The sequence below is a fragment of the Arvicanthis niloticus genome, chromosome 13, assembly GCF_011762505.2.
Source record: "Arvicanthis niloticus isolate mArvNil1 chromosome 13, mArvNil1.pat.X, whole genome shotgun sequence".
Classification (NCBI taxonomy): Eukaryota; Metazoa; Chordata; class Mammalia; order Rodentia; family Muridae; genus Arvicanthis; species Arvicanthis niloticus.
In genome coordinates, this window is record NC_047670.1 from 70,184,850 (window position 1) to 70,210,192 (window position 25,343).

The following is a 25,343-nucleotide window of genomic DNA, read 5'->3' on the forward strand; positions in this document are numbered from 1 at the left end:
AACACCATCTTCTGTGTTATATAAATGTTTTTGGTCTTTCAGATACCCTCTCCCAAAGGGTCAGGAGTCTTCAGAGGTATCTGCAACACTCTGTACTGGCTTAGAAAATAAAGAACTAGAATTTGCATAGGCAGTTAAAAGAAACAATTAGGAGAGCAAGAAGATGACAGTCAAAACCTTGGCTAGAAAAAGTAAGGTCAGACCAGAGAGTTAGAATAGGGAGGGATGTGTTTATAATCTGTAGGTTACCGTCAGATCAAGAGCTGTGTTACTACCCAGCTGGGGTGTCCAGGCTTTCCATAGAATCATTGGCAGCAGCTGAAGGGTTTTGTCCCTTGTGGGACTTAAGGATGTTTGTTTAAGAGCTTTCCTATGGGGCAGTGCATGGGGTGAATTGAGAGTAGAGAGTGTAGTGTGAATCCAGCTGCTGAGAGCCCAGCACAGACTGAGTACTGCACAGAGGGACCTGAGGGTGAGGGAGAAGGCTTTAAAAGGAAACTTGAGATGAGAGCTGTAGCCAGAAAGGTCAGGGTTATCTGCACTGTATTTTATAGCTCCAGCCCCTGCTAAGGGCATTGTTTGAGAAACAGACACAATCTGAGTATTTCTGTAAAAGGTCCCCCATAAGACTCTGTCCTCCCAGATAACTGGGAATGCTTCCTTCTGATAACACATTTCCCCTTCATGCTCATGCCAGAAGGCTTTCCAGCCAGTGTTCATGTTAGGGTCACAACAGTTGAAGACGCTAGCACATTTTCTTCCACCTACCTCCTCTGACCCAACCTTTTATCTTTATTGACTGTTCATTGTCCTTTCTGTATTCATTCTCCATGACAATGATATGCCTTCTTTTAGCGGGGTGCACCCGGCTCAGCAGTTTGGGGTTCATATTGCTTCTGCATAGCGCCTGGGTTCGGTTTCCAGCGCCATGTCAAGTGGCCCACACTCCCTGTAACTCCAGCTTCAGGAAAGCTGGTGACTTCTTCTGGCCACCTAGAACACTGAATGCACATGTAGAAACCTACACTCAAGCACACATACATAACAAAAATAAATCTCTTTAAAAAAAAAATAAGTGTTTTTTGAAATATACCATGTAGAAGGGCATACTTTATTTGGGGAATGGGACCTGTACTTTATTCCTGTTTTTTTTTTTTTTTTTTTCAAAACTGAAGACAGCTAAAAAGTGTCTGATACCTCATACTAAAGCACCAAGGCTCAGTTTCATAGAAACTCACCAAACTCAACCTGGTTTCCACTTCAACGTTAGCTAAAAGCAATGAAATGATAGGTATTATAGTATCTACTAAAGGCAGCTCATGGCTAGGAATGGCATGGGAGCAGAGAGAGACAGAGAGAGATGCAGAGACACACAGAGAGACAGAAACAGACAGACAGACAGACAGACAGACAGACAGACAGACAGAAGGGGAAGGGGGTGGCAGGCATGGGCACCCGTCAGTGACAAGGTTGTTAATTGCTCCTGACACAGCAATCAAGAAAGGACACATTTAAGTACAGAACACCCATGGCTCTCCCTTACTGGCCTTTGTCTATGCTCCAGACTTTAGGCTGGTTGTCTCAGTACAGAACCCTGTCTTCCCACCGTGGCCCTATTAATGAGTAATCCCAGAAGGATAGCATGCATATACCAAGGCACATGACTGGCTGTCTGCAGTAGAGTTGGGATTTGAACCTAGATCTCCTGGACCCCAAAGTCCTCATTCTTTTTTCTCTTCCTGGCCTTCTTTCATATTTGCCTCCTAAGCAACAGTATGCAATATCTTATTTTAGGATACCAAAAAATACCATATACTGTGAGAACTATTCAGGCATAAGAGCTTAGCCACTTTTAAGAATGTGTGTGTGTCACTTGCAGAATAGTTGACTGATTATATTTGCCTAGACAGAGTAATCAGTCCTTAATAATTCTGCATCACTAAGGTCTGTCAGATGATTCTGGGCCAGGAGGCTGAAGATTTGATGCTCCAACGTTCTGTAGTATAGGAGCTGTCCAGGTGTTCAGCGGTTTCTATAAATTGGCTAAGTTTTAGAAGCTATGCTTTGTGTTTCCCATAATTTCAGTTAACTCAGTCATTCTAGATTTCTGACGGGATTGAAGACCTATAGTCTCATAGCCAATCCTGGCTATTTACTTTGAGAGAAAAGATCTGAGTGGAAGGTTTTCAGCTGACATTTATTCTAAGCCAAGAAAAAAGCCAGGTTCAAAACTAAGTATTTTAGTTAGGAGAGACGACAGAGGTTCTGGTTTGTCAACAAAATAATGGACTGGGTATTAGGATTATCTTGTACCTCACTGGTACAAATAGGAATAATTATGCTCTAATTGTATTTTGAGAGAAAAGTGTTATTTTAACAGGAAAGGTGATATGTAGGAGGAGCTAAGGGGGAAGGAGTACCGAGAGGAAGAGATGGAGTAAGGGAAGGAGAGGAGAAGCAAGGTGATGAGAGAGAGAAGCGGGGGGGGGGGGGGGGGGGGGGGGGAATGGAGGCAGATGTCCATGTGTCTCCACCAGTCAAAGACAGTTTATATATCTAGGTTGGGTATTGGGTTACGCTTCTGATTGAGCATTACCAAACGTATAAAGCCTTTGACTAACACTTAAAAAAAATTATATAAAAGCAAAAAGGAAAAGGGGACATGGGATAGGGGTTTTCTAGAGAGGGGAAATGGGGAAAGGGGATGGCATCTGAAATGTAAATAAAATATAAAATTTAAAAAATGGAAAAAAAGAATGTGTGTATGCATATGCATATATATGCATGTGTGTATGTGTATATATAAACATACATATATGTGTATGTATGTGTGTTTATGTATATTTATACACATGTATATGTATATATGTATATATGTATATACATATATACACAAATACACACACATATATATATACATATATACACACACACACACACACACACACACAGAGATCCTAGCCATATATATACATACACATGTATATACACAGCTCCTAGCTATCTAACTATGAGCTGCCTTTAGTGGGTACCGTAATACTTTACTGTTCACTGCTTCTAGCTGACTTTAAAGCACAAACCAGGTTGAGTTTGTTGAATTTCTATGAAACAGCCTTGATGCTTTAGTGTGAGGTATCAGATACTTCTTAGCTCTCTTCAACATATACATACACAGACACATACACACACATATGTATGCATGTGTATCTTCCTATGTGGGAATATGTGCATGTGAAATCAGGTGCCCAGAGAAGCCAGAAGGCGTTGGACTCCTGTAACTGCATTTACAGATGTTTGTGAGCTGCCTGCTGTGGATGCTGGGAACCGACCTGTCGATTGCAAGAGCAGCAAGTGCATTTAACCTCTGACCTACCTCCCTGGCTCTATTAGAAGCTTTGGAGTATTTATAGAAAAACTGAGGGAGCACTCCTGCTGTGGTGCTTAGTGGGGCATAGTAACTGAGCGAGGTTTTATAAAGTCTTATTTTTATTCTTCCTTGTTTTTATTCTTCATTTTAAATGCTTTCCTGCCATTGTCATAAATGAGTCGTTGGGACTGTGTGTTGTGGATCCCATCCCCACACAGCCCTAGCAGCACTTCTAAGACCACCCTTTGCTTTCCGAGACTCCGGTTTTCCTTCCTGTTGGTTTCAATGAAATTAAAAATATCAATTTCTAGAGTAGAGGTCGGAGGACATAATGGCTTGAGAGGAACATGGAGCATAGAAAAACTGAGGGAGCCCTCCTGCTGTGGTACACAGTGGGGCATAGAAAAACTGAGGGAGGAGAGCACCCCTGCTGAGAACTCTGAGCAGCTGAAGAGCTGAAGGTAACATGGAGCTACTCTCCAAGATGAGATGCTCACCAAAGACATCTTGCCATGTCAGAAAAACCCTTAGACTGTCAACTTCATGTCAGCAGGGAAGTGAAAGACTACAACCTTGAGGCAGTCTGTAGAGGAAGAATTGCATAGGAGGGAAGATCTGAAGACTTACTGTGTGCCACTATACCCACAGTGATGCTCTGCTTAGCTCACAGTCAGTCTGGATAGCTGTATCAGGAAGCTCACAGTCAGTCTGGATAGCTGTATCAGGAAGCTTGAAGTCTAAATAACTGACTCAGCAAACTGTTGTGTTCATTCTCAGCTGAGGAACCTGTCGGCCAGAGCCTCTTTATCTAAAAACACAACAGAGACTATTGACCTGGGAGCACATGATATGAACGATGGAGCAAAGTGGGCAGTTTGCAGCTATGAGTTTGGTGAATCGGACCTACTAGTGTTTAAAATTATTTGAAATGTGGGTGAGGAAAATATACAGTTACAAAGTAACATTGAAATTATTGTTTCCAAAGACCAAGAATCCCATAACTCAACTTATAGGTAGGACACCATGAAAATGCACTAAGACACCAGGAGCTGGTGCGGCACTATTTTGGTTCCAACGGATTCCAGAATATAAGGTGGGGAGCTTTTTCCTAAATGTTCCAAAGTATAATTTAGGACAGCCATCTTGTTTGAGGTAGAAACCCCACAGCATCCTTCTGAAGATGGTGTAGACTAAAATATCAGATAGATTCAAGGTTTTTATGCCAGTGGATAGGCAATGAACCGAGACCTACTGATCTGGGCATCTGAGATCAGGAGGCCAGCCTCCTGGAGGACGGTCCTTCTCTTTCACACACTTAGATTGTACCAGTCATCTTGAGCTGGTCGCTGCCTCTTATCTAGTGAGCAGTATGTTGGGAATTCCTTGTAGTCCCCCTCCCCCCCCGCCACTGATAACTGAAAATAAACAGATAATAGTTTATTCTAGAAAAGGAAATTATAAAAGAGCTACCGCAGGCTCTTTTGCTTTTCCTTTTCATCATTTGACATTTCTTTGCTGTTTTATTTCTTGCTTTTCAAACTAAACTGAGATTCCCCCACTCCCCCGAAGGTGGAAAACCCATAGGAAAACAGGAAATTAAAAAGAACGAAGTCGTGTTGATGAAATTGGTCACACTGAAGGCCCTAGGGCTTAAGAGAGACTGTGAGGCTAGCCCCCTGCTCAGCAGGAAGGCACCTGACTGGAGTCTCCCATAAGACTTTATTTCTGTTTATTTCCATAGCTAGTTAGTTCTCTGTGTGTGTGGTGCTTTGGGTGGGACCCAGGACCAGGCTAATAGCACTGAATCATCTCCAGCCCCAGTGGATTCCTTTTAAGGAGATTTTTGTTTCCAAGTTCTGTCTTCATATGTCTTCCAGTCTAGTTCAGAAAATTTAAGGATATTTAAAATTGTGAAAGAATGCCAGTTGACTAAAGGACTGAGCCCTTGTCATGAGCTCGAGGGAACCAGTAACAACGATGCTGGTGAAGGCGTGCCCTCACCCTTACTGGCATCTGGCATGTGGAGTCCTGACAATAGAACCATGGCGTTTAGCAAAGGGGAACAAAGGCAAGACGCACACGCCGAATTGGGAGGCCGTGGCGTGTAAGAAGACATTTTAATGATACAGTCCGCTATTTACAGGCAACCACATCTGTGCCTTGTAAGAAATAACTGAAAATAACAAGTTCCACCACTTGGGGAAAAAAAATGTGGAAATAATTTACAGCTAAAAGATAGCACTTTTAAGAACTTGACATCAAATTTAACTTGAAACCAAAACCACGATAAGCCAAATAAGTAGAAGGCTCTAAATATAGAGAGATGATGGGTTGAGACGCAGAACCGGTGTTTGGTGTTTGCGAGGGTGGCCTGTAATCTGTGATGAAAAGTCAGCCAGTGCTCTGGTGACCTTCTGAAATGAGCACATTTCAGTTTAATGTCCAGATGAAAATAACGGGGTCAGTGCTGCGGAACCCAGGGCAGGCTGACGGTGCCTGGAGTATGTCTCCCAGGATGCACTTGGTGTGCATGAGCGCTTTCCAAGGTCTCTGCTTTTACAGTTCTTCCCTATAACCACAGGCTGCTGCCTCTCTAACGGTTTCTTAGCCAGGATCACTCTGCGTCAGGTGAACACCAGTGTCCCCAGTGGTTACAGAACATTACTTCTGCAAATAGCTTACTTCGGGGCTCCTTCAAATGTACACGGGGTCCTCTGCTGGCCCTTTCCTCATATCCCCAGCACGGGGTTACCTTTGAAGACATACAGGTGCTCCTTCTGACTTAACAGTCCTCTTGTGGCCGTGGGGTTTTCAGATTGAATCATTCAGGGTCCCGAGAGTTTGTTCTGTGCTATTCTTTGCCCTCTTGGTCATTTTCCCTGTGTGGCCTCAGATTTCACCACCAAAGCTCAAGAGAATCTATTATAGGGTCCAGTTTGGTCGAAGGTGGCAATAGATACTACTTAAAAATGTAGGAATTCCTCTGAGCAGGGCCTAGAATAATGTTAGTGTCCTCTAGTTAAAAGATGCAAAATCAAAAAAAACCCAAAATACACGGTTTGACTGTGGTGGTGGGAAAGTGGAAGGTGGAATCTAGGGAGGGTGGCGCCTGGCGCACTCACGTTCTTACGCAGCGCTGCCGGGTGTATGATTTGGATGATGGTTTAGCGACTCGTGTATCAGAAGTATTTGAACAGGCCATAGCACTTAGAAATCTGCTCCCAGAATTTAGCCTAATGAAATAGTAATTGAACATGTGCACACATACATATGTACAAGGAAGCACATTGCAGCAGTGTTTATAGAAGCAGAAAATTGGAAGCAACTTCTGTGTTCATCAGTGGAGGAACTGTTTAGCTAAATTATATTGCAGCTATTAAACACGATGATTCAGAGTTTTATATAAAGCTAGGAGATGGCTCTGATCGATGTTTGTAAAACAGTGTGTGCATATGGTGCCGTTTTAGTTACTGTGGATGGGGGCAGGCCTGGAAGGATCCTCTCTAAAAATATTTCAAAACTCAGCTCATTTCTGAGAGATGGGATTGCATATGACTATATTTCTTCCTTTATACTTTACCATTGTTGTTAGGAGTTATTTTGTAATGAGCATAGTTTTTTTTTTTTTTTTTTTTTTTTCCCCATTAGGAGTAAAAGAGTCTTTGTAGTTTGGGAGGTGTGGGTGGGAAGTATGAGGTCTTAATACATGGAGAGGCCCAGGGTGAGCAACCACTGGTCTGCCTTCAGAACAGAGAGCCAAGGGGAGACTGATTTATACAGAAATCACTGGGGTTTTCCTGAGTACATGTTGATTGTCACAGAGGCAACACCAAATGTTCTTGGGACATCCTGAGTCACACTCTCAAAACAGCCCTCACCTCAGGGCCTGTCCTCTGTGAGTAGGCTCCTTTGCCCGTTTCTCTGAAGTCAGCAATCTGGAATGCCTGGTCTGGTTAGAGAGAAGCTCATGTGTGCCGGCTCTGTGTGCCCACACACTTCTGCTTGCCCTGTGACTAATCTGTTACGTCCTCCTCTTCCCTCCCCTGCTTTCTTCAAATATTTGTCTTTCCCCTCAACCCTCAGCCTCCTCTCCTGTAGCTGCAGTCCTGGAACTTTTTTGGTTCAATATTTGGCTTTTGACATCGACTCCCGATTTGCATTTTGATCAAAATAAAAGGGGTGAAATTTGTCCTGCTTTGCAGCATGCGTACATTATTGTACAGAGGAAAACATTTCACTTATTTATATCTTGTATCTTTCTAGTAGTTAGGAAATGGAATTTTGTCATTGGTAGTATGCAAATGAAGTTTTGCTTGAACTGAACTTTGTGTGTATGTGTGTGTCTATGTGTGTCTATGTGTTTGTATGTATGTGCCTGTGTGCGTATGTATGTGTGTGTATATGTATGTGTATGTGCATGTATATGTATATGTGCCTGTGTGTGCGTATGTGTTTGTATGTGTGTGTATGTGCCTGTGGTGTCTGTGTGTGTGTATGTGTGTGTGTGTGTGTGTGTGTGAGAGAGAGAGAGAGAGAGAGAGAGAGAGAGAGAGAGAGAGAGAGAGTGTGTTAAGGGTTTCCTGCAGAATGGATGGCACTATATTTTTAATTTAGTTCTGTAATGAACTAAATTATGCCCCTTCCTCCCCGCATGGTCTTAGAATTAACTACTCTACTTTTCTAGTCATACAAACCACAGAGAGCAGTTCTTTGCTACACACATACTGCTCTTTAATTATATGAAAATTTTAATATTTTTCATAACACAGCTTCTCAGCTCTTGTTGGAAAACAAGCCTTCCTTACAGCCTGCTTTGTGTGACGTGAATGCTGTTAGCCAGATGATCCTGGAGCACTCCAGTGTTTCAGGTTGTCGGGAAATTTCTTCAGATGCAATCAGTTTCACTGTCCAAGGCAAGGGTCAGACGCCCTCATGCATAAGCATGAGTTTGAACAAAGATTCCAGGAGAGCCACATTTCATCCTGATTGTGAATAAATAATTTAACTTCAGCATTTCAGACAATAATAGATTCTGCTGGAGTGAGGCGGGACTGGGTTTCTAGACCGGATTTTTGAAGACCCATCTCAATGACATTTGAAACGTGTGAGTCTAGACCAGTGTTGACAGGTTGTTTTGTAGTCACAGAAATACTGATGTCAAGGACCCTGGGAGTGTTTATTAGTGAGGGAGTGTTCTACTCTTGCCTGCCCTGAGTGACACACAGCACCTCCAGGTATGCAGTCCTCTCCTCAGGCCCCTCTCACCCCTACACCCCATGTCCATCCAGGAGACAGACTCCACATGGCCCTATCATTTCCCTCTGGTGTGACTGTAACATCCTCCTTAAGGGAAAGCTCAATGCCACATTTCAACCAGATGGCCTAGGTGGACTTTCCCCACCAAGTTGTTACTAGAAAAGATTCACTTTGGGACATTCTCTCTTGGCTACTGCACTACAGTTACCTGAAGTTCCACTCGAGTCAATGACTGGGATGAGGCCCTGGGCAGTTTTCTTAACACAGCCAAGAAGATGGACAGGTTCGACCTTCTCAAGTTCACACTCATCTGAAGGCACTGAACAAAGTAGTTTAACTTTTTTCTTTTATCCTTTGAAAATTCTATACATGACACAGGATATCTTGATAGTCTCTCTTCTTACTCTGCCTCCCTTTCCCCTCCCCCTACATCTTCTCCCAGGATACTATCCATGGCTTATCTCCCTGACAGCATCATGAAGGAATATCTAACTGGCCTGATCTAATGTAGGTAACCACAGTCGCTATTCAGTTCATGTATTCAATAGCCATATCCTGACCAGAGGGCAGCACTTCACAGTATCGTCTGCCTTTTATACCACCCTCCTTACCTTCCCAGATGGACCGGGAGGGTGGGGGTGGAAGGTGTGTCACATAGATGTCCTATCTGTGGCTGAGCCGTCACAGCTTTTCTCTCCGTACCTTGAACAGTGAGGCATCTCAACATTGACCACTACCTGTCATAATTAACACACACATATATTCACACACACATACTCACACACACATATATACATATATACACACATATATATTTCCTTATTCTTGAAAATGTCATAGATGTAAACATTAAAATATCATATTCAACACCCCCCCCCATTTCTTTCTCCAAGTCCCCTCCAATATGTCCCTGTCTCAGTTGCTTTTCTCTTGCTGTAAAGAGACAACATGATCAAGTCAACTTATTTTTAAAAGGCATTTAATCTGGCACCTATGGTTACAGATGTGGAAGGTTAGAGTACATGATTATTGTGGCAGGGAGCATAGGAGCAGGCAAGCATGATGCTGGAACAGAGGAAAAGAAAGATAACCAGGAATGGCTAGGGCCATGTGGAGTCTGTCTCCTGGATGGACATGGGGTGTAGGAGACGGGCCTGAGGAGAGGACTGCATGCATGGAGGTGCTGTATGTTGCTCAGGGCAGGCAGAGTAGAACACTCCCTCACTAATAAACACTCCCAGGGTCCTTGACATCAGTATTTCTGTGACAACAGGCCTTGCCTCCTAATCCTTTCCAAACAATTCCACCAAGACCACGCCTCCTAATCTTGCCAAACAGTTCCACCAAGACCACGCCTCCTAATCTTGCCAAACAGTTCCACCAAGACCACACCTCCTAATCTTGCCAAACAGTTCCACCAACTATAGACCAAACATTCACATATATCAGCCTATAGGGGCCATTCTTATTCAAACCACCACAGTCCCCCACCCGACATCAGTGAGTATTGCCCATGTGTGCCTGGATATGGGGCTGTGCACTGCACCTACCAGTGGGAACCAGTAGGGAAAAGAATAATTCTTCTTCCTGCAGCAGCTATCAACTGCCTATTTCTCCTTCTTAAAGGATGGAGCTTGGAGAGTACTTCCCCTGTCTATGTTGGAATTTTGGCCTGCTTTTTAAGCAAGTAGTCACTGTTGCTATGAGTTCATGAATCCAATACCCATGTCCAAACATAAATATTTAGAAGGTGGTTCCCTAAAAGACTTGAGCATTGAGCACATTGGTTCTCAACCTTCCTCACACTGCAACTCTTTAATACAGCTCCTCATGTTGTGCTGACCCCTCAACCAACATCCGCCACGGAGAGCCCACAACCCAACAGATGATAGTGTTTTATGTCTTACTTTGGTGCAGTGACAAATGAGTGCATGTTGTGCTTTGAGCCCTCATCAAAGGGGAATTATCAGGCAAGGTTGGCACTGGATATTGAACAGTAGTCTCATGGGAGTCCGTTGTCCTCAGGACCAGGTTGGGTGGGGCTATAAACAGATGGAGTGTATTATAGACATGACAATACTGTAACTAGAAGTTTGCAGACACACGTTCAGGAACAAGGATGAACTGTAAAGACCAGAAAGGATGCTTATTGCCTTGACATTGAAAACGTATGCCCAGGACTTTCCGGGTAAAAGTTAGGACGTATCTTTGATGACCATAAGAATTAAATTTCTCAGTAAGAAAGCTGATAACTACATATAAGCTCTTGTCTCTATAAACTTTTTCTGTAAGTATTTCTAAATTTAAGCTGCCAAAGAGGAATCATTAAGTTTCACAAGTTTTGACTATTATTAGTTTTTGTGTCGTTTGACTTAGGCAAAAAAAATAAACAATTCTGTAGACACCAGGGGTGAATGGTCTGTCTCTGAATTTTCAGTCACTTAAAAAAATGATCAACGTTTGTTTGTAGAAACTATTAAAAACTTTCCTTCCTCTAGATAAAATAAAACTTTGGAAAAGGAGTTTTTTAGGTTGCCTGGATTTTAATGGGCCACTCTCTGAGTTAGGCCTATAAGTGAAATTTATATTGAAAAATCCAATTTTTTTTTTCCCCAGAAACAAAATGTTTCTGTTCTTCTTTTTTCCCCTTTCTTTTAAATTTAAACTTGTTCCTTCCTCACAGTTGCCTGCTAGTATGTCTTCTGCCAAGAGGTGAGAGATTTGGATTTTACAGAGTAGGAAGTTGGTTGGCACCCTTTTCCTGGCAGCTCATCCTAAGTTCCATATCAGACCCTTAGCATTACCATTGCAACACAGGTAGTTGTTGCCAACTGACGGGGTCTTCATACAAACAAAGAGCCATGGTCTTTTATCCCATGCAAGAGACTTTTGTGCCCACTGGCTGATTTAGGAGATAGCTGCCACCCTGTGCCACTGTGCAGGGGCAATGCCTGGTTAGCCTGGGCCACTGTGCAGGGGTGATGCATGGTCAGTGTGTGTCACTTTGCAGGGGTGATGTCTGGCCAGCATATGTCACTGTGCAGGGGTGGTGTCTGGCCAGTGTGTCTCACTGCAGGGGTGAAGCATGGCCATTGTGGGCCACCATGCAGGGGTGATGTCTGGCCAGTGTGTGTTACTATGCAGGGATGAAGCATGGCCAGTGTGTGTCACTGCAGGGATGATGTCTGGCCAGTGTGTGTTACTGTGCAGGGGTGAAGCATGGTCTGTGTGTGTCTCTGTGCAAGGGTGATATCTGGCCAGTGTGTGTTACCATGCAGGGGTGAAGCATGGTCATTGTGTGTCTCTGTGCAGGGGTGATATCTGGCCAGTGTGTGTCTCTGTGCAGGGGTGAAGCATGGTCATTGTGTGTCTCTGTGCAGGGGTGAAGCGTGCCAGCGTGTGCCACTGTGTAGGGATGATGTATGGTCAATATGTGTGGCTTACACTGTGGTGCTGCACACTCTAGGCCTGGTTCTTTAGCACCTCCTCGGTGAGCTGCTGGCTCCACCGAAGTCTCTGGAGAACAGGTTGTCTTTGTGCTCTTCTCAGATGTCTACAAGATAAGCAGGCTTTCCTGTCACCTGCTACCAGCTTCCCATTGCCATTCTGAGAAATTATTCCCTGTTTTCCCTTTCACGGGCCCTTTCCCTCCAGAAGCTTCCCTGGGCATCACCAGTAATAAAACCCCCATCAAAGAGAAGATTTAAAGGCACCTAAAAATCCTGTGGTTGAAATGAAAAGTACAGAGCTTAGCATTTTCATATAACTTTATTCTTCAGACTTGTTAGTTTAAGTAACTGAAGTGGGAAATGAAAACTTTAGAAAGGCAGTAACGTGAGTGTGAGTCAGGGATGTGTCTTGCTTCTCTGGACATTCTGTACCCTGGACAAGAACAGTCACTAAACAGAGCCATACTGTTCATGGCAGGCGTTAGCGCAGGGGTTCTCAACCTGTGGGTTGTGACCCCTTTGGGAGTAAAATGACCTTTTCACAGGGGTCACTTAAGACCACCAGAAAATGTGATATTTACATTACATTTCATAACAGTAGCAAAAAGACATTTACAAAGTAGCGATGAAGTAATTTTATACTTTGGAAGTCACCACCACATGAACAACCTTACTAAGGTGTCGCAGCTTTAGGAAGGCTGAGGACCACTGGCCTGGAGGGATGTGGGGATGGAGGCAGGTACTCCTAGTGATGCTGCCTCTGCAGGTTGGGTAGCCTGCCAAGCAGAAAGCTCATCAGTGATAGTGAGAAGCCGCCACACACCCCAGTCAGGAGAGAGAAAAGGAAAGACACACAAACGCGTTTTATGAGTTGCAAAGATTACATCTTCTCAGAAGTGTGGAGAAAAGGAGGTGCTGGGACGGTGGTAAAAACCCAACGGTTTCTGCGCTAATTGATGTTGAACGCAGACGAGAATTAATCATGTTTAATGAACGTAGCGTGCGGGTCGTTCTGTCAAATGATTGCAAGGCACGATTCCCCATTTGTTTTTAATGGGGGGAATCTAAAAACCATCACTTACCAGTTAAAAAGCAGCCTGGTTCTTAAACAATGAAGTTGACATAGCATTTTTTTTTTATAAGCTGTGAGGATACTGACTCTCCTCATAGTGGATTAAACCAGCTATGTCTATGTGTGTGGGACCTGAGAGACAGCAGTTGTTTTAATTATATATAATATATGTTATATTATTTAATTATATTAAGCCCATCATTTGCTGTAACATCTTATTTTGTCACCATATTCATTCTCCCACATACCCTTCTTTTTGAGACAGAGCATCGAATTGTAGCCCAGGCTGGCCTGTGGGTCCTCCTGCTTCAGCCCAGGTAGTGTTGGAATCACAGTAGCTTGTACCAACGTATGCATCTCAGAGTACAATCTCTTAAGCTCTTAATTAAAGACTCAGTTTATTACCATAGATATTTACAGTGTCTAGAATTTGTTTCTCATGCGTCAGGGGACACTGCTTGTGGATTTGTAGGCAAATGCCGATCGATGACTTATGTTGCTTTGTGTATGTGGTAGCTCCTTTTCTCATCTGTTTAAAGCGATATTGTGAGTGAAGTAATGATGTCCAGAGAGACATCATGAAAACCAATTAGAAGCTAGGAGATAAGACAGACATGAATGAAGCTCCCACCGGTAGTATTAAGTCTCACAGCTTTCTTCTTGCTAAGTAATTCAGTCCCTCAGCCCGGAAGTTCTCATTCCTGAGTTCCTTTCCAGCCCTGACACCCCTCTGCTGTCCAGGCAGGTAGAATCTGGGACAATTGTGTCCTGTACATAATACTGCCTGTTCCCAAGCATTCTAGGCTACTCCTGTACTCCTCAAATAGCAGACTTCTTCCAACCAAGGACAGGCTGTAGAGATTAGGTAACTCTGCATGGATGTATTTCTCTCCCTCTGTGAGCTCATCCGTGAGCCAGTGAGAGCCAAGAGGTACACACCTGCCAGCCATTACCTTTCCAGATCTCACCTTGTTGCTGTTTTCCCCATTCCACACACAGGAAGAATTTAATGGAAAGCCTGACTCCCTATTTTTCACCGACGGCCAGAGACGAATCGACTTCGTCCTCGTGTACGAAGATGAGAGCAAAAAGGAGAACAATAAGAAAGGGACAAATGAGAAACAGAAGGTAGGACTTGCATTCTATTTAATTTCTCTTTTATTCCCTTTAATATTGTGAAGCGAGCAGCGTGTTGGTTTCAGGTAAGCAGGCAGGTGATGATGTGGAGTACTGCAAGCAAAACATCCCTCCCATGTTCTCTCGCCCGAGATCCTTCAAGGCACAGTAGCAGGAGACTTTGTTGATTTGAAACAGAAGCTTGCTCGGGCTCTTCCCCAGTCGGTTTCATAAAGAAGGGAGAATTTACTTTTAAGGCATTGCACTTTGCTGCTTTGTGCAGAGCAGGTTTGCATGAAGCCACGGGATGGGCGGGGCGCAGGGGTGGGCAGGGCGGGGCGCAGGGGTGGGCAGGGCGGGGCGCAGGGGTGGGCAGGGCGGGGCGCAGGGGTGGGCAGGGCGGGGCGCAGGGGTGGGCAGGGCGGGGCGCAGGGGTGGGCAGGGCGGGCGGCTTGCACCTGGAGAGGAGGCTGATGATTACCTACAAGACCTCTGCTGCCAGAGGTGTGGGTCCCTTCATGGCTTTTCTTTTCTCTCACTTCACTCTTACCACACACGAGCTGGACTCAGTCATCACACAATTTGTGAATGAGAGTTGATGGGAGAGAAGCCAGATAATCACCCAGGGCTGTGGGTGCTCCCTGTAGTCAGGGTGGAGGCAGGCTCAGCTTCTCCTCTTGAATCCAGACCCCATGCTTCCAACCCTCCTGCCTCCTCTCACCTTCCCATTTTAGCATCCACTGGCAACCATGCGGCTTCCTCCTTTTCCTTGCTGTCGCTTCTTGCAGAAACAACCATTTTTATTTATTTATTTATTTATTCATTTACATTCTAGCCATTGCCCTCCCCTCCCAGTCTCTCCTCCCACAGTTCCTCATCCCATTCCTCCTCCCCCTTGCCTCCCAGAGGGTGCTCCCCCCCCCCACCCCATCCCAAGGTCTTCAAGTCTCTCAAGGGTTAGGTACATCTCCTCCCACTGAAGCCAGGTCAGGCAGTCCTCTGCTGTATATGTGCCTGGGACCTTGGATCAGCCTGTGTATGCTGCCTGGTTGGTGGCTCGGTCTCTGGGAGCTCCTAGGGGTCTGGTTAGTTGAGACTGCTGGTCTTCCTATGGGGTTACTCTCCCCTTCAGCTTCTTCAGTCCTTCCCCTAATTCAACCATGGCGGTCCCATTCAGTCCAATGGTTGGGTATCTGCTTAGTCTCAGTCAGCTGCTGGTAGGGCCTCTCAGAGGACAGCCTTGCCAGGCTCCTGTGTGTAAGCACACCATAGCATCAGTAATAGTGTCAGGCCTTGGTGCCCCCTATGAGATGGATCCCAAGTTGGGCCTTTCCTTCAGTCTCTTCTCCATTTTTGTCCCTGCAGTTCTTTTAGACAGGAACAATTCTGGGTCCGAAATTCTGGGTTGGTGGGTTGGTAACCCCATTCCCTCCACGTGAGGCCCTGTCTCTTCTTACTTTGAGAAATTAAAAGACAAGCCAGGTTTATCACAGACACCCAGAACAAACTGCACTGAGCTCACGGAGGGCAAAAGGATGTACCATGGCTGTTTACATACGTGTTGATACTCACTGCACTGCTACAGTCCCTGTCACGAATGTGCCTGAGCATACACACAGCTTTCAGTGTCCTTGTCAATACAGTATTCACAGACTATACCAGCCTTTAACCCTTTCATTTCTGCTTATTCACTGAAAGCAAGTGGCAAAACCTTTTTTTTTTTTTTTTTTAATGAAACAGATAACTGTTTCATTCATAGAGGAGGTTAACTTTTGAGTTTGAAGTGTGTTTGGTACAACAAAATAAGCCCAGGGTTTTTTTAAAAAAAAAAAAAAAAAAAAAAAAAAAAAAACCAAAAACAACTGGCATAATTCAGCTACTATCCTAACTGGAGTAGTTTGAATTATATGGAACAATTCCCCAGGTAATCAGTTTCACCCAAAGAAAGAGGGGAGGGGGATGCATTTATCGGTTACGCCAAGGTAGAAAGTGGCATTCTCCTTCTGCACGTCGCTTAGGGTTGGGGCTGTGTGGTGTGCAGTCATTTGGGGACCTAGGCTGAAGCAGAGGCTTTGGTGTACTCATTAGGCTGTGCCAGAATCAACCTGGGCATCCACACAAAGAGCAGAGAGGACGACTGAGTGGGTGAAGGAGGAGCTCCTGGGGCGTCGCTGCTGGGACCTGGCAGTGACTGCAGCCGTTATGCTCAGTACTGTCGAGCAGAGTTCAGCAACCGGTGGTTCTGGCAGGAGTGGGGCTGTACCTCAGCAAATCTCCCTGTCAATTTTGTACCCTCCCCCCCCCCCCCACACACACACACGGACGTCTTTGAGTTTAGATTGCATCTTACAAATAGGTTATCATAATTTTATAGTTGGCTGAAAATTTCTTTCTTACTGGTATATAAAAAATATTGGCTCATTGTATAATCAGCGGCATTGTAGATTCTGCAAAACAGGGCTTCAACACCTACCATGTGACTAAATTAAAATTAAATATCATATGTAGATATCATGTAGATTTCTAATACACACAAGTCGTAAATGTTAACGTGCTTTCTCTTTATTTGGTGTGATCGTAAAGCAATGGTCTGATATAAAAGGCATAACCCTCCCGCTACCCAGCTTTATCCCTAAAGTAGCTAGTGGACTTGATCGTTCCCCCTGGATGCTGTAATAGCTGGCGCAGCCATATTTACTATTACCAGTCATGGACCACCCAGATGCTGATAGCTGGGCTGCGTTTGTGTAAAGCGAGTTAAACAGATCAGATCCCAAGAAGTAGAAAGGAGATGGTCTGGCTTTAGAACAGAACTTGCTGTGCTCAAGGGCACCTGGAGCTACTCACGTTATTAATAAGTTCTTCATTTGCTTTAGACAGAAACATAGGTCTCAGGTGACTCTCACTGAGTCAGGAGGGGCAAAAAAAGTCATCATTAATTTTGGCAATCCTCCAACACAGTGAGCGATACCTTCATGTTGATGTTCAGAAGCTGGGCTTTGAAATGTTTTCAGTTTGCATTTGTATATATTTCTTAATTTTATACTCTGTCAAATTTCAAAGCCCAGCTTGGAACCGCATTTGTATTAATTGGACAGACATTTCTGAGCTTTGTTGTGTTCCATGTCGGGGCTTAGTGAGGATTTAGAACGACGCCACGAAAAGGCAACTTCAAAGTCCTGTTTTCCCTAAAAGGAAAAGGTTTTGTGTATGTCATATTGATTTCCTAAAACAACACCATGATTGACTTTGCTGGAATTGAAGAAAGGAGTTCTGTAAGCAAATTTTAGGGCTGTGGGAAGATGGGACTCGTAGGGATACAGGCACCCTGAATACACACAGAGACTTAAAACCCTCGTATTCTCAGGAACAAGAGAAAATTCTGGTCCAGCCAAGCCTTTAAATATACTGTGTAACTCTACCCATTTATATTGGTAAAATCATGTCCTAAGTTTGACATAAGATGTTTGCTGTTGCGTGTTATATGGGGGTGATTGTAAATTGGTTCAGCAAGCCTTCTTCGGCTTATTCTATGCTTTGCATAGAACCAGTTTGGATGATTTTTATTGTGAATCACAAGAAAACAAGACTTCAAATGTCTTAATTGCTAGAAGAAACTGATTATGTAACTAATCGAGAGGTAGAGCCATTTCTGAGGCAGGTGATCTTCCAGCTTAATGAGGCCATTCCATCCTGCTGTCCTGATCCTCAAACAAACATCTCCTGGGTATGGGGTGATGGCAGGGACTCCGGGCAGCCAGCATGAGGGGAATATCTTTCTTTTGAGAGATACAGAAGCTCCTGTGGAAGGACCCTGGGCAGACTTCCCACTGTAGTTCCCTGTCTAGCATGGATCATAGTCTTCCCAATCTCTGTCCTGCAGACGCAGGGAGCAAGCACAACTCCCTTCCACATCCCAGTATTTCCCATCTTAGTTTAGTTGAATCTGCAAATGAAGACCCTACAGACAGGAAGAATAGGCTATCTGTGGCTGTTTGTGGCCAGTAAGACAACAGATAGCAATGAGGATGACACAAAACTGTTTCTTAATGGCTTTAAAAGGCTACATAGTTTCTTCTTTATTCGCTCCCTACTTATTTATAACACTGCAATAAATAATTTATATTGTTGGAAACATTTGGCACTTCCATGGAGTATTAAAAGTTAAGCTCGCACGCAGATGAAGCGATTAGAATGGGCTTCACAGATCTTTGTGTGAGTAGGTTTGGGAGGATGTTTGCCAGTGGGTAGAACATTTTTTGCTGGGAAGAATGATTTCATGAGATGTTTTGTATATTGGTAGAGACCATAGTTAAGGTACTGTGTTGTTGCAAATGGCTAAGAGAATAGTTTTCAGTTCCTAGGATAAGTAAGAGACAATCAATTGCCAAGTAGTTGAAAGCTACCCTTCCACATGTATAAATATGGGAAATGCATTTAGTGTAGATGATAAATGTACAATTGTGTCGACGAAAGTAAGCAAATAGAAACATTAGGGAGCAAAGGGAAAACCCATTTCAGGGCATTTGCATGAAAGGCCAGAAAATTAAAATGAATTGTGTTGTGAACCTTAAGGTTTGGTTCAGAAGTTGAGCTGCACGTTTGCCTCTGAGCTTCCTTGTCGACCCAGAACTGGGAGTGTTACCAATCACGTGAGCTGATGTTCTCTCTCAGCACAACTACAGACAAAAATCTATCATTCCAATGGAAAGAGCCACATTCTAGTCTTCGGGACAGATAGACCATCTCCTCCAATCTCAAAATCAGCAAGGGAGTGGGAAGGGAGGGTGGCGATTGGCAAAGAATCATAACAGCTGAGGTCATTCCCTGGGATGAGCATTTCCCCCATAGAGGAGTCTGATTCCCCGGGGGTCAGAAGCCAGAGGTTCACACTATATGTTACTTGATGATGCTCTGTGCTTACGGCCACTGTCTCATGACGTCACCTTTCCGGGTGGTAGGCACCCAGGCTCCTGTTTTAGAGAAAAAACAGATCTACTTTTGATTTTTTAAAATGTTTTGGAACTAATGCCAGGAGCTCCCTTTTAAGATTTTTAATTTTTCTCCTTTTGCTTTCCACTCTACTTACAGGACTAAAATCGAAGCTTAAAAATAATAAATTGAATTAGAATTAGGAGGTAGACGCAGCTAGGAAGTGTGTTGCGTGTTTGGTTTGACCCTTGAGTGTGTGGTGTAAGAGTGGTGGAGCTGGGCCTTGCTGCTTGTTTCCAAAATGAATAATGTCATTGGCCCTAAACCTCAAAACCAGACAGAAACAGTGAGACACTGGAAACTGTTTCATGTCAGCTCATCGAAGACCCTGGGACTTTCACAAAGATGGGGAAAGAACACCCTTTTGCTAATTGTTCTTACTGTCTAGCCTTAGATTTGAAGAAAGACCACTGTTGCCCTGGTGGTCACAGTCCCTCCTGTCTCATGTTTAAAAATAGTATCTATTAAAGGGACCAAATAGATATTTAAATACTATCTGTTAAAGGTTCTTCAACTAAATCACATTCCTACATAGAGAAGGCTTGAGGGGGTTAGGCAGTCACAGACAAATCTGCTGGTGTGCACATGCATGTAGGTGCACTCTGGGAAAGTCTTTCTTTTTCTTCTTCTTCTCCTCCTCCTCCTCTTCTTCCTTCTCTTCCTTCTTCTTTTAATAAAAATGTATTTCTTTATCCTTTGACATTTGCTACAACATGGTATATGATGCTCATTTTCTGCCTGATAACCTTCTCTTCCCATTCCTGGGGAACCCTTTGTTCTAAACCTCACTTCCAACTCTGCTTGTTCTGTTTTCTGTATGAACATTTGGAGGTTGATGTTTACTGGAACAGGGACAACTTAGCAGGAACTGTACCCCTGAAGAAAAGGACTCCTCTTCTCCTAGCCACAGATAACTGCCAATGGTTCCTCAAAGAAAGACAGGCCTCTTGGGTCCCTCCTCCACCCGTGATAGACTACTGACAGGCCTATTATGTGCAGCTCTTATGCAGGCAGCCACAGCCTCTGTGAGTTCATGGGTTTAACAGCCGTGTGCATTAGACAGCCCTCCCTCCATCCTCTGGACATCAATCTTGGACCATATCCAGGTTGTCCTGTGGCAAGATTGCTTTGACTCCTTCTCATCTCTCCTGATTCAGCAGCTCTAGATCAGTGAGTGGTTCTCAACCTTCGTAACACTGAGACCTTTAACACAGTTCCTCGTGTTGTGGTGACCCCCAACTGCAAAATTATTTTGTTGCTATTTCCTAACTGTAATTTTGCTACAGTTAGGAGTTATAATGTAAACACTTGGTATGAAAGATATCTGCCACTCCTGTGAAAGGGCCGTTCACTGCTCCCCTCGCCCAAGGGGTTGCACCCACAGGTTACAACTGCTGCTCTAGTCCGAAGGCCCCGGGCTTGTATTCGAAGATTGGATCTCCAAGTTGTTTTTAGAAGCTGTGAAGGGCAGAAACCACCTCACATCCTTTCCTTCCTTTATTCAGTGGTGGGTTACAGGCAGTTTGCCCTCTGGGGTAGCTTGCTTTTTAAGTGACCCACAATGACTGTGTATTTCTTTTTAATTATACCAAAATGTCAATTTAAAAGTAAAGTTTGAAACTGAACTGCATCTAAATATTCACCTTCATTTATGCTTGTCATTGAAAAACGCTCCTCTGCTTTTTGGCCCTTCACTAACACACATTACCCGCTTGAGTAAATTCCTCATCACACCGGACCACCGACGTTAAATGTGTCACCAGCACGTGAATATAAATTAAGTGGCAACTAATTAGTTTATGTATTCTACTTACTAAACCGTTTGGCGCACATGCTATGTGGCTAATAAATTAGCACATAAAGTAATTAATAATTTTTACATGAATTAAGAGCCTTTGACTCGTTCCTCGTGTATCTTTGTGGGCTTTGCAAAGATTAGCCAAAAGAAAATAAAATATCAGAGCCGTTGGTACTTTACTTGATGGAATTAGAAGGATATTAGAAGTTAATCTACATACATCTCATAGAGTCTATTCCCAGTGTCCTTCACTCTCTGACATCTTAGTCTCTGCAGTCCCTGCCTTTTCCATTGACAAAGCAGGTATCATGAAGGAAGGCAGGTCCCATGAAGGAGGTGTAGAGACTCCTGTTTATAATCAGGATTTGCACAGTGTGATTCACAGGTAAGTCCTGTACAGCAGTCACTTCATTAAGCCAATGAGACGTGGAGTCAGTAATCCACAGTGTTTGGGGACAGAAGGCTTCTTTAATTATGTCAGTCTGTCCTTTATCTCTGAGTCCTTTATTTCTCTGACAGTTTTATTAGTCTCTCAAAGGCGGTATGAATAAGTTGCATTTCTGGAGGGTGGTTGGGAGCTTCTCTCTCTCTTCTTCACTTTTCGCTGTGAGCCCACTCTCCCGGATGGTGATAGACCCGTGTGTGCTTCTTCCCGTGAGGGACACATTATGACAACAAGTAGCCACTTTACTGGAATTCCTTATGTAAGGAAGATAGATCTCATTGCCTTGCTGATGGATTCCTACATAGAGATGTAGGAATTTACAGCACAAAGTCTGTAAGTCTGGTTTTTTTTTCCTGCCAAATACAAATCAGAGAGCATAGTGGGTTAGGTTTTATATGTAAGATTTTCCAGCAAGCCCCTGAGATAAATTTCAGTTAAAACTCTGTCTTCAGATAATCATTTATTCAACAAATATTTACTGAGCAATGGCTGTTCCAGTCAATATACAATATTAATTGTCTTTGGTCTTAACATAGAAGATATTCTGCACCAATTCTTCAGTTATCAAGAATGGTTACTGATGCAGTGTGAGTTCTGCTGAGAAGTGCCAATGACAATTTCACACGCAGACTTCAGGAGTCTTTGAAGTGAGCGGCCCCTTCTCGCTCCACGCCTGTTTGACAGCGTACACACGCGTGCCTTTGCTTTCGTTGCTTGACACAAGTAAAGCGGGTTAGATCAATTTCTAAAATATGCCACTGGTTCTTTGAGAATTGACATAGGATCTGTCTTGTTACAGTGACACCAGGTTTATTAACGTGATCAAGCAAATGTAAATGCCCTGTCCTTGAGTCAACTGCTTAAGTATTTAGTATACTGTGTGGGGAAGCATTACAAGGCAACTCCAAGCCCCACCAATTATGTGAAGACAAGGTGTGTAAATATCTTGTGAGTTCTTTGTAAAGAACCAAATTGGGATGAAAATAAGATAAATTAGCACAACCTTCCTGGAGGGCAATATGGCTCTATGTGTTAAAGGGCTTCCAAACACACTTGATCGAACAGTTATACTTCTGAGATTTTGCCTCAAGGAAGTAACAAAAGGTGCATGAAGATTATTTCACAAGAATTTTTTATAACAAGGGAAAATTAAAAACAATCTAAATATCTAACACTTTGAGTTGGCTAAATAAAATTAGTCCGTCTCCCCTGAAAGAATATTATTAAGGTATTCAAATGAGATCGAAGGATGTTTTTTATGTTTTCTGCATCTGTGATGGGCACACATGTAACAGTGTCTAGTGGCCTTGGGGCACTAGAGGGGAGGCAGAAGAGTTAAGCGGATACCTCATTTCCCTAAGGGGATGGAAAGAATACACACTCATGAGATATCAAAGATGTAGTTTAAAGATCAAGATCGGATTGGCCACTAAAGCACAGAAGGCAGAGGACCAGGGAACTGAAGGTTAGGATCCATTCAAAGCATTCCTGTAGAATGGCGCATGGATCTCAGTGGAGGGACTGGGATCATCGGGTGTACAGTGAAGAGGCAGAGTGGATGGCTATTGCCACTCATTTCAGATTTCTGGCATTAGAGAGGAGAGGTGATTCTTGAAGTCCTGAAGAATATAAGGGACTGGGTACCAGGTGTCATATGTTACACTGAATCCCTGTAGTCATTGTCTTAGTTAGGGTTTTACTGCTGTGAGCAGACACTATGACCAAGGCAAGTCTTATAAAGAACAACATTTAGTTGGGGCTGGCTTACAGGTTCAGAGGTTCAGTCCATTATCATCAAGGTGGAAACATGACAGCATCCAGGCAGGCATGATGCAGGAGGAGCTAAGAGTTCTACATCTTCATCTGAAGGCTGCTAGAAGAATACTTGCTCTAGCACAAGGATCTTAAAAACTGCACCCACAGTGACACACCTACTCCAACAGGGCCACATCCTCTAACAGTGTGCCACTCCCTGGGCTAAGAATATACAAACCACCACAGTCATATTTAATCTTTAACCCTAAAGTGAAGTGATTTCTTCACTGACTCTAGAGATGAAAACAATACACAATGATACTTATCTCAAATTATCGCCCAACATCACAGAGGTGGTAAATGGAAGAGCTAAGATTTGAATCTTGCTCCAAACCCAGGAATAAAGGGAAATCCAAATTGTGAGAGTGGAAAGCGGCTGTTTGGGGCAGAGTTACATCTAAGAGGCGAGGGCCTCTGAAACTAGTGAGAAGGTGTAGCTTTCATTCAGAAAAATCTGTGGGGAAATGGACCATATCTGGTTTGCAACACTCAATGTATAATGTCTGTGATTGGTGCAGTGGAGTGGACCAAGTCAGGAGTGGTTTGTTTGTTTGTGTCTGATGAGAGAATAGCCCAGCTCTCAGAACCTTACCTCTTCTGTCTTCTTACTAAACTCTCTGTCATGTCTGTGAGACTCCACTACCCTGGAAATCCTGTTCTAATATTGGGGTACTCCAAAAAAAAACCCTCTATCTCTCCTCCTCTACCATACTCCCAATACTCACATACAGTAAAGGCTCATTGGGGGCTCAGGATGAAGGAAGCCAGTTCTTACACTGTAGCATTCCAACATGCCAGTTGATCTCTGAGTAACAGGAAGCCATTAATCTACAGAGCATTCAATTTATTCATTCATCAAAATTTTATGGTATGCATACTATTTTATAGGCCTATATTAAGCGCTGATGATATTGATATTAAAACATCAACATCTCTAGGGGCAGGAGTGGTAATGAAAGTCCAGAGGACCATGGGAGATATGATAGTCATAGAAGGGAAAGCATTTGAGTTGAGTTGTAGCCAACCGATAAGAATAGTTTCCCAGGAAGCTTTAAAAAAAAATGGGTGGATTTCCAGCTGCCATGAAGAGAGATCATAGCAGCAGTTACTGGGTAGGAAGGGAGAAACCTGTAGGTGTGCAGTGAGTGGCCACCATTGTCTCAATGAGGAAGGAATGTAGCCCACAAACAGAATAGGGTTCTGCTGGATAGGTGCCAAGCAGGAGGGGCCGTTCCCTAGTTCATGGGTGTGGCCAGAAAGGAAATAGCTGAGCATTGCAATGGGCCTAACTGGAGTGGAGCAGGGGATTTGTAACAGAGCCAGTCACTGTTGACTTGTTTTCTACCAGCATTTAAATATTAAAATACTCCTTAAACTATGGGAGATGACCCACCTCTGGCTGACTCCTCAGCTGTCCCTAAGACCTAAATGCTTGAGTCTGAGTCTTATGTATTAGGTTTTGAACTGAAATGCCCCTTTCCCAGTGGCTCATGTTCCCCTGTTTGTACAGCTGTTTTAGAAAGCTGTGGATGTCTCAGAAAGTTAGGACACAGATGGCAGAGGTGGGTCATGAGGGGCAGGATCTTCTTGCAGGTTGTGCTCACCTCTGGTTCTGGCCTGCACTTCCTATCCACTGCCATATAAATAGGCCACTGCTACCCACCCCCACCAGCACAAGCACAAGCACACCTTCACTGCTATAGCCTTCTTTTGTTTAAGTTATTTCTGTTGAGAGTTTTGTCTCACTGACAGAAAAGGAACTAGTAAAACATTACTTGAAATCCTCACCACCACTGGAGTAGCCATCAGCTTCCCGGTTAAATCCATCTCTGCAGTTGGCATTCGTCTCTCTCTCTACACAGTGAATTCTTCCTTTCATGGCAACACATGGTTTCCAGTTCAGGGTGTCTTAGTTAGGGATTCTGTCGCTGCAGAGAACACCATGTGTAACTTTAATTCTTTCAAAGCTTATTTTTAATGATGGTTCTTAAATGCTTTACCCTCCCTTGTAGCCCATAACACACCAGAGGTAG

General features: G+C 43.7%; 1 protein-coding gene across 2 annotated transcripts in view; it reads left to right on the forward strand.

Moving 5' to 3' along the window:
• Positions 1 to 25,343, forward strand: part of Ano6 (anoctamin 6) — a 175,736-nt gene that overhangs the window by 85,434 nt on the left and 64,959 nt on the right. For both annotated transcript variants that reach the window (XM_034516714.2, XM_034516713.2), the window contains one exon: positions 14,144 to 14,272. In XM_034516714.2, coding sequence (XP_034372605.1) covers positions 14,144 to 14,272 — 129 coding nt within the window. The remainder of the gene's footprint in view (positions 1 to 14,143; positions 14,273 to 25,343) is intronic.